General features: G+C 45.5%; 1 protein-coding gene across 2 annotated transcripts in view; it reads right to left on the bottom strand.

The window, feature by feature from the left end:
* Positions 1-2,316: 2,316 nt before the first annotated feature.
* Positions 2,317-18,324, bottom strand: part of SPRYD7 (SPRY domain containing 7) — a 30,237-nt gene continuing 14,229 nt past the window's right edge. Inside the window, exons 5-6 of one of the 2 annotated variants that reach the window (XM_073583328.1) lie at positions 9,735-9,859; positions 2,317-2,787 (exon numbers count right to left, since the gene is read on the bottom strand). In XM_073583328.1, the coding sequence (XP_073439429.1) occupies positions 9,762-9,859 (98 nt within the window). In that variant the 3' untranslated portion in view covers positions 2,317-2,787; positions 9,735-9,761. Of the gene's footprint in view, positions 9,860-18,324 lie in introns of both variants that reach the window. The other variant, XM_073583329.1, reaches the window with a different exon arrangement.

The raw sequence follows: 18,324 nt of genomic DNA, 5'->3' as shown, positions 1-18,324 counted from the left end.
TATCATGTTTTATTCAAATTTTTTTGTCCAGCAGTATAATTTAAGTTTTTTTATTTTTACGTAAATCAATGAATCGGTTAACTAGTGTGACAGTTATAATACACATAAAAATACGTATTTATTGATGTAAATTTTTTTTAATACATTTTTGACTTAATTCCTCTATAGGACTTTCACTTTTTTCCTTAGGTTACAGGTATAATTCATTGGAATGCACCTGCACAGAAGCATCTTAGACCATGCTGAGAACGGTCAGATTGACTAACCGATTACAGAGCCCTGAATGCGGGGACCGACGGCATGGGTCCCCGCACCTCTTCCTGTGCTGCTTAGCTGTCAGTGGCAGCTGTTGGCATGAAACGATCACTGCGGATTTACACACAGTGATTGTTTAAAATCATGACGGACATAGCAAGTCATGGTGCAGGAACGGACACCTGCTCATGTTATGTCCAGCATTGGTCGTTAAGGGGCCGAGGTCCCCTAATAAATTTTTGACGGAAAGCCGCTGCCTCTTACAGTATCAGCACTGTGCATGGGATTTGTAGAAATCTCACGAACGCTGTTGTGATGAGTCTTGTATCCCAGTAAACGTTACATTTACCTATTTAGGCTGCTTATTTATCTCGCTAACAGGAAGCTTTTTACTATTTGTTAATTATTAGATGTTATTATCACCACAGAAAAAGGCTGGATGGCTACGGTCACAATGTGGAGGGGGTCATTTGGAAACATAATAGCTTTGCTTGTTTACCACAATATTAATTAGGTTAAATTCCAATTCCTGGATCCAGGTTGGAGGCCATTGTTGTCAGCGCTATATTAAAAATTGTCCCTGTACTTTCAGACATTGTGATCTCATTTGATGAATAATGTGATAGATGACATGTAAATCATTTTAATTGGAAAGCTATATTGTCTTATCTCCCAAAGAAAATAAATCACTCCAGTATACCGGCCATTAGGGGGTTCCAATTCACGAGGTGACCTGTTGGGAGACAGGAGCCCAATTCATTAAGTGGAACAAATCTCTTAAAAATGGCGTACGTCTAGCCACAGATCTTATTCCAGTTGAAAAATACGACTGGGTCATCCTTCACCGTGCCAGGGTGTAATGGCGGCCAATGCTCGTGGTGGTCTCTAGCAGCATTAGAGTATGTGCACACGTTGCGATTACCCTGCGGATTTTTCCACACGGATTTGGTTAAATGACCTGCATTTTACCTGCGGATTAGCCTGCAGATTTCTATAATGGAGCAGGTGTTAAACCGCTGCAGATTCCCCACAAAGAATTGACCTGCTGCAGATAACAATCCGCAGCTAATCCACGCTGAAAAATCCACAGAATGTGCACTGCGTTTTTCATTTTCTATCGACTTTAATGGTACTGTACAACGCATCAGAATCCGCACCGACCCTAAAAATCATACAACGTCCCACATAGCTTCAGACTGTGCTGGAGTCCTGACAGCGACCACTGCAAAGGCACTCGCTGGCCTCCTTGATCTCCACCACCACTCAATCCCATGGGCGCAGTGTTGCTTTTCCTGGGCTTAGTAGTTCTCCTGTGGAGGCCACTACTCACCACACTTCACAATAGCTCTTAGACGGATTACATCTGTTTGTGTAAAAATGGCTGACGGGCCGGCTTCTCACACCAGCAGACCTCAGACATTTGTGAGGCCTTATTTTGCAGGGCGTCAAAAAAACAGCAAGCTTTTCAGAGTAATGGTATGCAATGTATCATCATGCATTTAACGAGCCTGCCCATTTTAGTAGCGCTATACAAAACTGGAGTAAAAACACCCAAAAGTAGCACAATCTTTGTGCAACCTCGGGTTCAGCAAAAATTTTACAACTTCTTTTAAAACAGATTTCTGGCATAAACCCTGATGAATCGGGGCCTAGGTGTCTTGTCTAACAGTTGTCAAGAATAATCCTTTTCTAGCAACAGAGCTGGGGAGACAAATTAGTATTTGGGGTGCGGTTTTGTATCTATTCCTGCTCTCCTGTTTGTCAAATTATACAGAAGCATAAGAGGTGGATCTTTCAGTCGAAGACAGGCAAACCATTGAACAATGGCAGAAGCAATGATTCCCGTGACATGAGAGGAATGGCAGTTCCAGCACCTTTAGTGCTGGCAGAATGCCGATGAATACGCACCATTTCTCTGAACAACAGTGCATGTTACAGGATTTGAACGGTTCTAGGACATTAAAATTAGTGTGTGCACCATCAGCCATTTCAATGTATTGGGAGTGATAAGAGCAGGCTGTGTGTGAAAGGACAGATCTGCTTTCAGGCATACAAAAGACATTAATCTGCCGAAAGTTTATTTAAACAATCTTACAAATACAGAATCACGACAGTAAAACACAGTCAATGAAAAATAGATTTATGACAGTAATGTGCAAACACAGATCTGCCAGGTCCCATTTATATGTAAAGGAGGCAGTGATACCACGTAACCCGCAGGAACGGAGAAAATCATTGGGTTTATGAAGCCTTTAGTACAATCTAGAGGTTGTCACCAATCTGTTGTGATGTAAAGGATATGTGCCCTTTCACATCCATTTTTCTTTAAAGTATCTGTCCAGCTTGAAAATACCACTTCACATTAGAGTATACCTTTGTCTACTGTGACTTATTTAAAGGGGTGAGCAGTAACAATGACAGTACGACCCCTCATATCTGCAGAGGCGCGTAGATGATGGGCAGGAATACTGCATGTGTCCGATTTATCAGAAGAGGAAACCTACATGACACCTGCTGCCAGTCTTGCACCATCTTGGTATGTAATGTCAAGGAAAAAGCATATTCTATCCATTCAATTCTATGTGAAATTAAGCAATAGGAACAATAGAACCGAGCAAACAAAATACACAAGCCTCAATTGACAAATTCCATAATTCTACATTTTGCAACTTTTTTTTTACAAGATTGCAAGACATTTATGATTTGATTATATTTATACCAATAGAGCAGTTGCTAAACTGATCAGGTTTCCTTATGGGAGTAAAGAAAAAAAAAAAAAAAATCTTACAGGAGTTGTCTGGGACCAAGCGACTAATGACCCATGAGTAGAACAGTGAATGAGAGACATAGTGCAGAACTAGTAAATCTATGAGGCAGCTGTGCTCCACCGTAGACATCACCGCCACTGCAGATTACACCTCATCAGTGGGGGTAAAGGGTGATGGACCCCCACAGATCTCATATTGATCTATTCTAGACAGAGGTCTTCTTTTGTAAAGTCCCGGACACCCCTTTAACAATTGCAATAGTCTACATGAAAAAAAAAAAAACCTGTCAGGAAAACACCAAGGGGTTAGTTTACAATTTCAGATACCTATTTGGGGAAATCCTGTTGAAATAAAGAGGGGTCCCCCATTCAGAATACTCCGCATACTACAATTACACAGACAGGCCTTTGGTTAAAAGGAAATCTATCACCAGGTTACTGCCACCTAATCTGAGAACAGCATAATGTAGGGACAAAGACCTCGAATCCAGTGATGTGTCACTTACTGGGCTGCTTGCTGTAGCTTTAAGAAAAAAAAAAAAAAAAAATCACTATATTTGAATCAGGAGTTTATCACTAGACTAGTAAACCTGCTGCTATGTAGTCCTCCATATTTATGCGCTCTATAACCCTGTCCCCACCACTGAATGGCAGCTTTCTACCTATGCACAACCAGTGATGTAGGCAGGGTTATACAGGGCTCAGCATTCAGAAAACTGCTAGATCGGCAGCAGAGAAAACAGTGATGTTACTTTCTGAGCGACAGCTGCAGTGACAGAGCACTAGAATCAAAGTCTCTATCGCTACATCATGCAGCTCCGTCTCTGTGGACATAGTCCCCTTTAGGTGCATTAGATAAAAATGTATATTTTCATGCAAACTGAAAATTTTCAAGCTGGACACTGCCTTTAATGTATCAACATATGATTTGAAATAATAAAACTAAATAATGAAGCTAATCTGCTAGTCTTGATTATAAAGGTTTCCTCAGCTCCCATGTAGTCCAATGCGCCTCCCTGACATACACATTCCTTTAAAGTAGCCTAATCCCACTATCATTTGTTACTCCATCTTTAAATGCCGCCCCCCCCCCCCCCCCCCCCGTTTTGCAACAGAAGCAGCAGAGAAAATGTGGAAACCGTGTCATTGTAAGCTCTGACTACACAGGATTTGTTGGTAGCCTTTGCCTATTAGTCTGCATAGGAGCTGTGAACAATAAAATAATATTTCTAAATGTAGATTGTTGCTTTTTTTTCCCATTTATAGTCCAAAATATGCAAGTGTGAAAGTTGATCTATTTTGTACCAGTATTTTCATTTTGTTTGGGCTGGACACTACTTTGATATAACTCCCTATAGTAGAGGTTAGGACTGTCCTGCATAGGGTCACCTTGACGTGGTGGGATTGCTTTTATGATTTTTTTGGTAAAAATCATGTTAACCATGTACCCTTTTATTTTCATGTACTATTGCCATTTACGTCAGGGTATTTGCTCATTTTGTTTTTATCTTAGGTTTTACCAGTATTTTTAAGCCAAGATCAGCGAGAGGAGTCGGAGGTTTGGCTTACCGACTCCACAGCCCTGTCAACAGGTATTAAAAATCTTCTAAGGTGCCCGTCACACTAAGCGATATCGCTATAACGTCACTGATTTTTGTGACGTTATAACGATATTGCTAGCGATATCGCTATGTCTGATACTTGCCTCCGACCGCTCCCCCGCTGGTTGCGCGAGAACGTCCTGGACTGTTTCTCGTTGTCAGCTTCCTGTGGCGCCGACGAGTGACGCGTGGAAGCGGGCGGGAGGACGTCAGGATCGCCTCGTCTCACAGGTAAGTAGCGGCCCCCGACCGATGCTATGTCGCTGGTGAGATCTGCCTGTGTGACAGCTCACTAGCGACCACTTAGCGATGCACCAGCGATCCTGACCGCGTCATATCGCTGGTTGGGAGATGCATTGGTGTACAATATGTATATTTTGTTTCCCCCTCACTAAAAACTAGACCAGATTCTAGTAAGGGAAAAAAAAGGTAGCAACAATATTCTTTTACAGAAAAAAAAAAGAAAAGAGAAAATGCAATAAGTCAATTCTCTTCATCAATATTGCTCATCTGAATGTGTGTTCATTTTAAGCGAATATAATAGAAACTTACAGTTTTCATGTCCAGTTTTTAATGCATCTTTATAGAAAACTTGACAAAGGAATGAAGAAATAATCCAGTCGAGTTTTAATCTGTTGACTCTTTGGTAATTTTTTTTAAATAAACTCTGAAGAACATATCCACAAATATATAGTAGCTAGCATATACTCACAGTGCATTTAGTCACAACGTCAAAAAGGTGCAAGAAATAAAATTCAAAAAATAGTCAATTTACACTTTCATTGATACATTTTCAGTTTAACATTAAACCTTTTCCCCAAATGCTAAAATAACGGACACAAGATCGAGGCTTTACTCATCCAAAATTATATTCATATCACACCTGACTTATTGTCAGTCGGGCTTCGGACCTCACCGTCTGCAATATGTCATGTGTGCTTAACACTTACACCCCGTTTAATAGTTGTTAAAGGGGTTGTCTGGGCATAACTGGCGGATGGACCAGTCTATGGCTGCCCTTTTAAATACCGAAAACAGTGGGCAGCCGCAGATTAGTGACTTTAGTAATCAGCATAATTAAAAAGATCACTGTATATATACACACACACACACATATATACATACACCAAACTCCCAGCATGAGGAGCAAGATCCCACAACCCTCCTTGCAAGAACTACACAGGCTCTGCTACCTACACTTACCAAGTGACATCATTAGCACGCTTACTATTCGTTAGTTCAATGGGCAAGCTCTTGCATGTTTCTGCAAGGTTTGTGGGATCCGGTCCTGTACGTCAGGATCCTAAAATCAAAGTTTGGTCCCAACTTTTGCTAGAAAGCCGGGTCCTTTATGGGGACATTAGGAACCTTACAGTTTTTTTTTTTTTAAATACTTACTAAAGGGAGTCTGTCAGCATAGAATGACTGTTCAAACCAAGTACAGGCACTTGGTGCTTCATGGGTGGTCAAACACTTAAGTGCATGGGGACCTGTAATACATCATTGAAGGTCCTACACCCAGCACAACCACCGATCAGCAGCGAAAGCCCCATGTTAGGCTAGTTTCACATTAGCGTTTTTTTGCGCAGCGCATCGGGCGCATAAAAAACGCAAAGAAAAACGCAAAACAAACGCGCGTTTTTTTAACGTCATGCGCACGCTGATGTGTAAAAAAAACGCAGCGTTGTTTGCGTTTTACATGCGTTTTTTGCATGCGTTGGCGTTTTTTATGCGCATGCGTTTTTAAGTGTGACGTTTTTTCCATTGTCTAGAGAACATTCTAGACTTGTTTCACTCAAAAACGCATGCGTAAAAAAACGCAACCGTGCGCAAGACCATGCGCACGCATGCGTTACCATAGACTTCAATGTGTTGTTTTTGCGCATTCCGTGCGCAAGCGTGCGCATGCGTTTTTTTGCCGAGACAGGGCGCACCAAAAAATCCAACATGTTGCGTCTGGCGCACCTGGCGCAAAAGACAAAAAAACGCATGCGCACGAAAACGCAAGTGTGCGCAAAAACATGCGCACGTCATGTTAAACATAGGTGCGCAGTGCGCATGCGCACGGGTGCGCACGATGCGCTGCGCACAAAAGCGCAAATGTGAAACCAGCCTAAAGCGTGAAAAAAGTGGAACAGCACAGCTCCTTAGTGGCTACTCCTGGGTACTGCAGGTCAGCGCCTACTCATTAGAAAATAAGTATCCCTGGAGGGAAGATGGCAAAGGGAGGCTTGTTTTGCAATTTTAACAAAAGTTTTCATTACATCCTCTGCTTTGGAGAATATCATGAAAGATTTACAGATTTCACCTTTGTTTGGGACCATATCCGCTCTGTGTTGGATATTGCTGAGCATAAGAAACAGGATTTACATTTGGAACATACGTCTACACTAGGGAGTCATGAATACGGCAGTATGTAAGGTGGTTGTTCAATCAATAAAGAGATGGGGGGAAAAGCTATTTTTTAACTTCTCTCTGCTGATAGACAAAAAACACCCCAGTAAAAGCCCTGCAGCGTGTGTGCATATAGATTATGTATTTTAGATTGTGAGCCCCATCAGGGACAGTGTTGATTATGTGTGCAAACTGTAAAGCGCTGCGGAATATGTTAGTGCTATATAACAATAAAGATTATTATTATGTGTGACATAATACTTCTGGCATAAGGAGCGTCCACCCAATGACGCCGACAGACAACTCCTGCTACCTAAAGGGAACTTGCAGAACTGTGGGCTCCATGAATCTGGTAATGACCGTGATTACAGCAGTCTTTTCTGCCGGGAAATATGCACCTGAGATGAGTAGCCAGATAGGCTCCCGACAGCTTTTCCCTGCCCCATGCGCCATGGCTGACCGATGGGGGAACTTCACCACATTAGTTAGCTGAGACAATTCCCAACTTGACTTGCCTTGAACAAATTAGCTGAGGTACAGTCCCCGACTGGCTTTTCAGTTTTCAAAACCAAACTTGAAATGCTGCTGCGCTTTAGAGTAAAGCAGACTTGGCTGCAAGTCAGTATCGGATTCATGCTGGTCGTAGTTTGGGTGTCATCAATCATGTGTCAGATTCTGTTTAAAGGGTTAATTCATATATGGCAGATTTGGTGCAAAAAAAATTCTGATAGACTCCTTTAAGTAAATGAAAGTCATAGAATGACTGTGCAGACCAAGCACAGGCTCTCTCGGTGCGGCCAATCGCTTAAGTTCCCCTCTGAACCTACTTGTCAAAGAACGAAAGAAAGGGGATAAAGGGGCGAGAAAGCGGCCATGTGCTGGCTTCAAAAAACAACCCTGCACAGATGAATGGAACTCATTTTCAGATGCAGACACTTTGGGAAGGCAGCTGATCCTGTGCAAGACGGGGTTGTGTCAACCTCCTGCCATCAATTTTAAACGTCTATTGGGGGACATGGAGGTACAGTTTTAACTGTAAGAGTTTACATATACAAGAAACTTCAGGAGAATTCGCAAAATTAGTGCAAAGGAAAAGTAGTACAGTAGGGCAGATGAGGGATGTGTGCATGATCTGAACATCTAAATAGTCAGCTACAATCTATACAGTAAAATCTCTAAGAAATTGCTCCAGTGATTTATTATGCAGCCATGAAAGGGACTTGTGAGCTTGGTTTGCTGTTTTAGGCGCCATGCAAACAGTAGAGCCATGTGCATAGAAACCACAGAACTTCATAGTAGGGAGCTATGCAGTCTTAGTGCCCGGCCAAACAGGCACAGTCAGGTGTCACCTATATGGAGAACGGACCTGCACAGGCAACAGTCGATGGAGGGCGCACACTAAGGGGTTGTCTGCTTCTTTAATATGGCTGGCCTATCCTTAGGATCGGTCATCAATACCAGACTGGTGGGGGTGCGACACCAGACACCCCATGTCAGCTGATGTACTTGTTTGCTGAGTGGAACAGCACAGCTTTGCCTACTGTATAGCAGCCGCAGTGGGGTGCTGCAGATCAATCCCTATTCACTTGCATAAGAGCAGATATATAGTACCCGACCACTGTCATTATGCAGTTGCTAGAGCTTTTGCTGGTCTTGTTCCACAATCATACACATCCAACCATTGGCACAAGCTGATCTTGTCGCACCCCCACAAGTCTGGTACTGATGACCTACCCCAAGGAAAGGCAATCAAAATTATGTTACCAGACAACCCCATTACTTAGCTGAATCATATAGGTATCACAGCATGTTGTCCATTGCAATGCAGTGTAGTATATTGGATCGTTACTATTTTGTGAAGTGCAAGGAGAAAGATCAATTTACCTTTTTATTCTAAATTCAGTAAAATTCTTCAAGGTACTCATTACCTATCTAGAACGGTATCCTGGCCGTGCCAGTTCCTGCTTTCTGAAGTTGACCACTATAGTGTATTTAGACTGCAGGAACAATTAACCATTCTCTCTATACTCTACCCGTTCACTTCTCAGATTGTGCTTCCGAAACACAGCATGGCTTACATTAGTGTTAATATTAAAATTAAGAAATAAAATCTTAGGACTGTCAATCCCAGTGTGCCATATGCAATAACCCGACTGCCAATATCACAGTGGAGCATGACAGACCAATCACTATCCAGCCAACAGAGCGCTCGAGGATCCATGCAGGCACGTGAGACATGGTGGACATGAACGTGGGATAGCCGGACATGGGTTAAGTACTTCATCAAATGAGTCAATGCTGAGACATGAGCACAAAGTCATAAGGCACTCTGGGACCGACGATCTGGACGCAGGACAGTCATCACCCCACACAGGTAAATTACAGCTGCCGCAATGAAAACTACAACCTGATCAGTGTGAATATATATATACCACCGAGAATGCCCGCACTGAGGGAATAGTGAGCCGACATAATACTGGGGACCAGTGTAAAGAGTCAATAAGTTACTGGCGAACACGTTCTATTTACCAGGACAAAACGTCTTTATACATCACAAAAGTATTAGGATCTGTAGGCCGGGACCCCTGCAGGTGGGCGACACGTTATAAAATACTTACACACACACAAACGATCCAAAAAAAGGTCTGCACCCAGTGATAGTAATACAAAGCACATTTTCGGTATGCGTCGTGCAGCTTTAGAGAGGAGACGGATGCTTTGGAGGAGCTGTAGGTAGTCAGTCTTTAGAAAATTTGCTGCTCGAATAAGATCTTTTCAAAGCCGGGAGGAGGGGTGTGATAGAACTCGCTGAACTGACAATCCAGGATGGCGCTGTCGTCCACTGCAGGAGAAAGCACGGGCAGAAGTGGTCAGCGAATATCGGAGTGATCGCACAACAATTTATATTGTGTTCGTTATCATTACTGGACCAGTTTGATAACTGGAGACGTGTTCTATCCACAGTTAAAGGGGTTGTCCATCAATATAAAAAGTCTACACACCCCTGTTAAAACGACAGGTTTTTGTCACTCAAGGAAAAAAAAAAAAAAAAAAAAAAAAAAAAAAATTACCAGTAAGAAGAATTTCAGCTATTTCCCCCCCCCAAGTTTGAATTGCATTAGATACAGAAAATCTGCGGGGCAAAACACAAGTTTGTTTGTTTTTTGTGCATTTCCACTGGAGAAACGCACTAAAAAGGTCATGAAATCTGCACATGACTATCAATGTTTTGTCAAAAGCAAAAATACCAGAAGTATAATAAAAAAAAATGCAAGTATGTAAATATGACAAACAAAAACTGCAACGCCAAAAATGCAAGAAACCTAATAGGTGCAGAAACTCTGCACCATCAAAAACTCAAATACTCATCGTGGGAATGTAGTCTTAACTTCACCCATAATCTGTCCATTTCAAACTGAAATATTTCTGTAAAAAGTAAACTAATTAAATAATGTGGTTGTCGCATAAATATGCACATTTGTGGGTGTACTCTGAGTTACATGACAGCTTTCAGTCTTTTTTGGTAAAGATCAGCATGTCACATCTAAGATTGGCAATCATTTGTCCACTCTTCCTAGCAGTAGCTCCAGATTCACCAGATTGCGAGGGCATCTCCTGTGCACAGCGACCTCTTCAGGTCACCCACAGATTTTAAAATTGGAATTCAGGGTGGGGCTCTGGCTGGGTCATTCCAAAACTTTGATCTTCAGGTGAAGACATCCTTAATTTGTTGTTCACATTCTAGATGGTAAAAGCAATCTTCACCTTTATCTTTTTTAGTAAAAGCCTAAAGGATTTGCTGCAAAATTGTCTGATATTGGGAACTAATCCTTACTTGACTAAAGCCCCAGTTTCAGCTGCCAAAAACCAGCCCCAAGGCATAATGCTGCCCTCACCATGCTTTACTGTGGGTATGGTGGGTTTTTTTTGGTGGTGCAGAGTATCAGCTTTGAGCCCAACATAGAATCATAAAATCGTAGAGTTGGAAGGGACCTCCTGGGCCATCTGGTCCAACCCCCTGCTCAAAGCAGGATTCGCTAAATCATCCCAGTCAGATGTCTGTCCAGCCTCTGTTTGAAGACTTCCATTGAAGGAGAACTCACCACTTCTCGTGGCAGCCTGTTCCACTCATTGATCACTCTAACTGTCAAAAAGTTTTTTCTAATATCTAATCTGTCTCCTCCCATTCAGTTTCATCCCATTGCTTCTAGTCTTTCCTTGTGCATATGAGAATAAAGTTGATCCTTCTACAATGTGACAGCCCTTTAGATATTTGTAGACAGCTATTAAGTCTCTTCTCAGCCTTCTCTTTTGCAAACTAAACATTCCCAAATCCTGCAACCTTTCCTCATAAGACAGGGTTTGCAGACCAGTCACCATTCTGGTCGCTCTTTTCTGAACTTGCTCCAGTTTGTTGATGTCTTTTTTAAAATGTGGTGCCCAAAACTGGACACAATATTCCAGATGAGGTCTGACCAAAGAGGAGTAGAGGGAAATAATGACTTCACGTGATCTAGACTGTATGCTTCTGTTAATACATCCTAGAATTGCATTTGCCTTTTTTGCTGCTGCATCACACTGTTGACTCATATTCAGTCTGTGATCTATTAGTATACCCAAGTCTTTTTCACATGTGCTGTTGCTTAGCCTATACCTTTATAGTTATGGCCAAAAAGTTCAATCTTGGTCTCATAAGACCATAACACATTTGCTCACATGCTTTTGACATTCTTGATGTAGGTTCTGGCAGCTAGTTTGTTTTATCATCCCATCTTACAAGCCAGACATTGTTTCTCAATGGATTTGTGCAGATTATGGGCACCAAGAGGGAAACTTCTGAAATGATTATTTAAAAAAAAATAAAATTATAAAAAAATTTTTTTTTAACACGATAAAACACCAGGGGTGTGTAGATCATCAATATCAGTTTGGTGGGTGACTGACACCCTAATGATTAGTTACTTGCAGCTCCGGTGGTAAGTGAAAACTTGTATATCGAGACAGAACTGCAGAGCTCCATACACTCTGTAGCAGCAGATCTTGGATACTACCACTCAGCTCCAATATAAGATGAGCTGCAGTATCCAAGAATGGAGGGTTCTTGTGGTCTGGCTCTGTAAAAACTACTTCTACCTCTCCCAGGACCTGTTAACACCTTATCTATGGGGGTGGAGGGTGTAAACCACCCATCTATCCAATGCTGGTTAACTACCCTAACAACACGTTAAATAAATAGTCCTAGACAACCCACTTAAAGGAGATTTTTGTGTACTCACCGTAAAATCTTTCTCTTAGCCTTTAATTGGGGGACACAGAACCTTGGGTGTTATTCTGCTGTCCACTAGGAGGCGACACTATGCATAATCTGAAAAAGATTAACTTTGGCTCCTCCTCTGCAGTATACACCCCTGGACGGCGTCAGCCTTCTCCAGTTTTGTGCCAAAGCATAAGGAGGAACGTAACCAAATAACATAACCATGCCTGTAAGAAGGCTACTATGTACGAGCTCAAAGAACAATAAGAGAACTCAACAGGAAACAACGGCCCATAAGGGCAACAGGGTGGGAGCTGTGTCCCCCAATTAAAGGCTAAGAGAAAGATTTTACGGTGAGTACACAAATCTCCTTTACTCTGTCACCTAATTGGGGGACACAGAACCTTGGGAGGTCCCAAAGCAGTCCCTGGGTGGGAAGCAGTGGACGAATATTGTGCTGACAGTCCCCTAGACTTGGGGTACTGCCGTCTGCAGAACCAGTCTACCCAGGCTCGCATCCGCTGAGGACTGGGTATGAACACTGTAGTGTTTCGTAAACGTGTGTAGGCTAGTCCAAGTGGCCGCCTTGCACACTTGTTGTGCCGAAGCCTGATGCCGAATGGGTACAGTAGGCCCCTACTGCCCGTGTAGAGTGTGCCGTGATACCGGCCGGAAGAGGGGAACTGTTGAGTCGGTAGGCCTCATGTATGGTGGACCTGATCCACCTGGCAAGGGTAGCCTTGGAAGCTGGCAACCCCTTGCGACTACCTTCCGGAAGAATGAAGAGGGAATCAGATTTCCGGAAAGGTGCAGTCCTGGACACGTAAATTCGCAATGCTCTGACGAGGTCAAGCGTATGCAGAGCCTTCTCCACTCTATGAACCGGAACCGGGCAAAGGGAAGGCAGTGAAATCTCTTCATTAAGGTGAAAGTTGGACACAACCTTCGGAAGGAAGGATGGTACCGTGCGGAGAACCACCTTGTCCTGGTGAAAGGCTAGGAAAGGCCGTCTGCAGGAAAGTGCTGACAATTCCGACACCAGGGCTGTGGAGTCAGTAAGCCAAACCTGCGACTCAGACTCCTCAATTTCCCTTACACCGACTCCCACACATATTGCTTATATTTAAGTGAAAAATTTATTGTAGTACAATGTGAACCTCAGACATTTAATCATTTTTAGGATCCAATAATCAAGATATTTAGATAGAACAGAATATATATTGGTGTACTACCCGGTTTTCATTCTTTTTGGTACAGATACGATATGGATAGACAGATATGGATAAATGGATAGATAGAGCAGATTTCTAATCTGCTTTTGCTATTGAGTAACATTATCTATGAGCTCAAAAACCTTTCAGGTGATGCAGTTTTTTTAAAAAGATGATCAACTTTTGCAGCTGAAAAACATATCCTCAAAAAACACAGGAAAAACGCTGTGTGTGAATGTAGCCTTAGATCAGGAATATAACAGCCATTTATAGGACATTTCATAACTTTCCCAAACTCCTATGAAAAAATATTCAGCACATCCTGCATTGAATTACTGTACCCAATTTATTATATATTTTAGGAGTCGGAGTCGGTCCATTTTATACCGACTCCACCAAAATGAGCACCGACTCCGACTCCACAGCCCTGTCCGACACTCTGCGTAACGAGGTGATCGCCACTAGAAAAACCACTTTCTGAGACAGAATGGAGAGTGGAACTCCTCTAAGAGGTTCGAAGGGTGGAGCTTGCAATGCTGTCAGGACCAGATTGAGGTCCCACGTATCCAGCGGACGTTTGTAGGGAGGAACCAATCGGGAAACTCCCTGGATGAAAGTCCTTACTTGCGGTTTAATAGCAATGCGCTTTTGAAAAAGGACTGAAAGCGCCGACACCTGACTCTTAAGCGAACTTAAGGATAGCTTGGCATCTAGGCCCGATTGAAGAAAACCTAGTACCTTCGGGAGGGAATAAGGGAGTGGGACTTGTCCATGAGATTCGCACCAAGAAAAGAAAGCTCTCCAGGTACGATAATAGAGCTTGGCGGAGGCAGGCTTCCTTGCACTGATCATAGTTGTAATGACTGCCGGTGAAAAACCTGCCTGGGTTAGAATCCAGGTTTCAAGGGCCATGCCGTCAAATTGAGGGCCCCTGAATTCTGGAGTCGGAACTGGGACCAGTCCTGGACCAGGGCATCCGCTCCGAGCGACCACGGGTCGTGTGTCCTGGCCATGAAATTGGGAACCTTGGTATTGAGATGGGATGCCATTAGGTCCACATCCGGGGTTCCCCAGCGTTGACAGATCTGGTAAAAAAATCTCGGGATGGAGAGACCACTCCCCCGAGTCCATTCCTTGCCTGCTGAGGAAGTCGGCTTCCCAGTTTTCTACACCCGGAATGTGTACCGCAGAAAGTACCGACCTTGTGTCTTCCGCCCAGCGGAGGATATGAGCCACTTGTCTCATCGCCTGGGCGCTGCGGGTCCCGCCTTGGTGGTTCACGTATGCCACAGCCGTGGCATTGTCCGACTGTATCTGTATGTGCGAGGCTGCAAGCAAGTGATGAAAGGCTCTCAGTGCCAAGAGAATGGCCCTGATTTCCAGAACATTGATGGGCAATGTCACTTCCCTCGGTGACCACTTGCCCTGTGCCCTGTGATGTAGGTGCACCGCCCCCCAGCCTGTCAGGCTTGCATCGGTAGTCAGGATCTTCCGTTGTCCTGAGAGGAATGGCTTCCCTCGTGTAAGCGAGGTTGGTTTGAGCCAACAATGCAGGGACCTCCTGGTTGATGACGTCAACCTGAACTCCCTGTCGAGGGAGAAGGGGTTCCTGTCCCAAGATCTGAGTATGGCTAGTTGAAGGACCCTGAGGTGAAACTGGGCAAATGGCACAGCCTCTATTGCTGCTGCCATCCGGCCGAGGACTCTCATGGCAATCCGGAGAGATCGAGGAGGACTGCGAAGGAGTGTGCGAACTCCCAGACGGATGTCCAGTGTCTTGTCCTTGGGAAGGAGCACCAGGCCCCTGGCGGTGTCGAATACCATTCCCAGGAATGTTAGAGTCCGAGTTGGGATGGTCGACGATTTCTGTAGGTTGACTAGCCATCCCAGGCGACTCAGAGTGTCTAGAGTGATTGAGACACTGACCTCGCAGTCTTTGAAAGCGGGAGACTTGACGAGGAGGTCGTCCAGGTACGGAACGACTAGGATGCCTCTTGAGTGCAGGACGTCCATGGTGGCCGCCATGACTTTGGTGAACGTTCTTGGAGCCGTGGCGAGTCCGAACGGAAGGGCGACAAACTGGTAGTGGTTTTGGTTGACCGCGAACCTGAGAAACCTTTGGTGGGCGGGAGCAATTGGTATGTGGAGATACGCGTCCTGTATGTCTATGGAGGCGAGGTATTCTCCCTGCTCCATGGATGCAGTGATGGACCGGAGGGACTCCATGCGGAAATGACGGACCCGTACGTAATTGTTGAGCTGTTTTAGGTCCAGTATGGGTCGGACGCCGCCTCCTTTCTTGGGGACTACGAACAAATTTGAGTAGAATCCTCGGAATCTCTCGTTCGCGGGAACCGGCACCACAACTCCTGATTGAAGGAGAGAGGAAACCGCTTGGTGGAAAACACGAGCCTTTTCTGGTGGTGTTGGAGGAACAGAAAGGAAGAACCGGTTCGGTGGAACGGAAGTGAACTCTATCTTGTATCCGGAAGACACTATTTCCCTGACCCACCTGTCTTCTGTAATAGGCAGCCAGACTTGCTGAAAGAGTAAAAGTCGGCAGCCTACTGGTGGGGTGTCTTCCGGAGGTCTCGAGTCATGATGAAGTGAAGTTCTGAGGTTTTCCTCCCTTGGGTTTTGCTTGGCCTGCTTTCGACTGCCAGGCCCTGTCCGGTCGCTGTTGCGTCCGTGGGTGGTCTCTGCGTGGAGAACGGTTGCGGTTTTGCACTGGGCGCGAAACGGACCAGCCTGAGGAATTCCGAAAGGATCAGAATCGCGTCTGGTTTCTTCGTTTAAACGTGCGTTTCGGTTTTAGTTGAGGGAGAGAGGTACTCTTACCCCCAGTGGCATTGGCTATCATGGTGTCCAACTTTTCGCCGAAAAGTCTTCCAGTAAAATACGGAAGTCGCGTGAGGGACTTCTTTGAGGCCGCATCCGCTTTCCATTTTCCCAGCCAGAGGATGCGTCGGATCGTGATGGCGTTAGATGCTATTCCCGCTACACCTCTGGCGGAATCCAGGGCTGCATGAATCATGTAGTCTGCTACCACTGCCATCTGGACCGCTTGGTCCGAGAGTTCAGGATTTGAAACCTGAAGGCCCTCCTGTAGTTTTTTGGCCCAAGCCAGGATGGCCTTGGATGCCCAAACTGAAGCAAATGCAGGGCCCAGAGAGGCGCCTGCCGCTTCGGAAATAGAACGAGCCATGCGGTCTACTTGCCGGTCTGCTGCGTCCCTGAGGGTTGAGCTATCCGGCAGAGAGAGTAAAGTCTGCGCTGCTAGCCTAGAAACAGGAGGGTCCACTTCAGGTGGATCTGTCCACTGTTTGGTGTCTTTCTTTGGGAAGGGGTACTTCGCTTCCAAATATTTGCGATTAGCGAATTTTTTGTCAGGCTGCGCAAACTGTTTGGTAAGTATTTTCTCAAACTCATCGTGATTAGGGAAGACCTTAGGTGGTTTTTGAACACTTTCGAAGCAAATCCTATGTTCTGGGACTTCCGGGGGAGACTCTGGAATTTTTAGCACCCGATGAATGGCAGAAATTATGTCCTCAACTATAGCTGTATTGCTAGGGGGAGAAGGTACCACGGACCAGACCGTTTCGTTATCTGAGTCGGAGTCACAGATGCCCTCCGAATCCTGTGCCTCGCTAAGGTGATGCCTGGAGGGCAACCTGGGGCGGGGGGGTCTTCTGTGGTGGGGGATCCCTGTGGTTAATTGCACTGTCTGTGGCAGGGGACTGCCCAGGAGACCTGGAATGACGCTGTCTCTCCCTAGAGGGGGACGACCTTGTGCTATAGTGCGACTTAGGTGATCGAGACCTGTGGGTCCGCTTACGTCTGTGAGAGTCGGAAGCAGCATGTTCCTGAGACAAGCTGTCCGTTTGCTGTGTCCCGTCCATAGCCGGGGCCCGACTCTGCAGAGCTTGCAGCAATGTAGCAGTTAGGTTGTCTATGGACTGTGTCATGGACTGAGACATCTGAGTTGCCCATTCCGGCATGGCCTGTGACACTGAAGCGTCAGTAGGGACTCCCTGGGGTTCTGACCCAGAGTTCTGGATGCAGTCCCGGCAGTGCGGATACGTGCTACCACTAGGGAGCGTGGCTTTGCAGAATGCATAGAAACATTCCTGCCTGGTTCTCTTCCTTGAGCCCGGCATAGTGCACAGAGGCTGGCTATAAGGGATCGTACAGGGGTGGCTACGCAGAGGGAACCCACAGAAAGCCTTATAGGAAGTATAGATTCACAGCTGAGTAATGAGAACCCAGCTGTGAGCTTACCCCACCGGTGTGCCCCTAGGTCCAGCGCCGACAGATCCAAGTTCTGTGCCCCCCGGAGACCGCTGTGATGCTCCTCTCCTGGATCTCATCCAGAAAAAACGGCCACCGGGGCTCTGAGGAGAGGGAGGAGGGGGCGGAGAGCTGAAAAGGGCGCGCTGGGCTGTGTAAAAACGCGCCCTTTCTGCCTCAATCCGCCCCTTCTATGACACTCCAGCGTGTCATTTTGGTCATCCGGGGGGCGGGCCGGGGGCCGGGGAAAAGGCGGCGGCTTCAGCTAGGCCGAAGCCGCGGCCTAAATTAGAAGCCTGATGCCCAAGGGGTGCTCCACTGCGTTGCGGTAGTCTGGGGGGGGGGGGGGGGGGGCGGATTTGTACCAGACCCCCCCAGAATGGTCGACTGGATAGCGGTGGGGGTAGCAAGGGTAGCGGTTTTTGTATGGGGTGCCCCTGAAGCGCTATGGAGCCGCTGCTGTTGCAGGGACGCAGAAAAAACCCTGTCTCTGCTGTGCCATCCAGTCCGCACCCTTCCCCGGCCCCAACAGGATCCCTCAGCCAGACTGGGGTC

This window comes from Dendrobates tinctorius, unplaced genomic scaffold, assembly GCF_039654945.1.
Source record: "Dendrobates tinctorius isolate UK_male_01 unplaced genomic scaffold, ASM3965494v1 ptg000075l, whole genome shotgun sequence".
NCBI classification, from domain to species: domain Eukaryota; kingdom Metazoa; phylum Chordata; class Amphibia; order Anura; family Dendrobatidae; genus Dendrobates; species Dendrobates tinctorius.
Note: the sequence above shows the minus strand (reverse complement) of the source record. Positions and strands in the feature narration are given on the sequence as shown.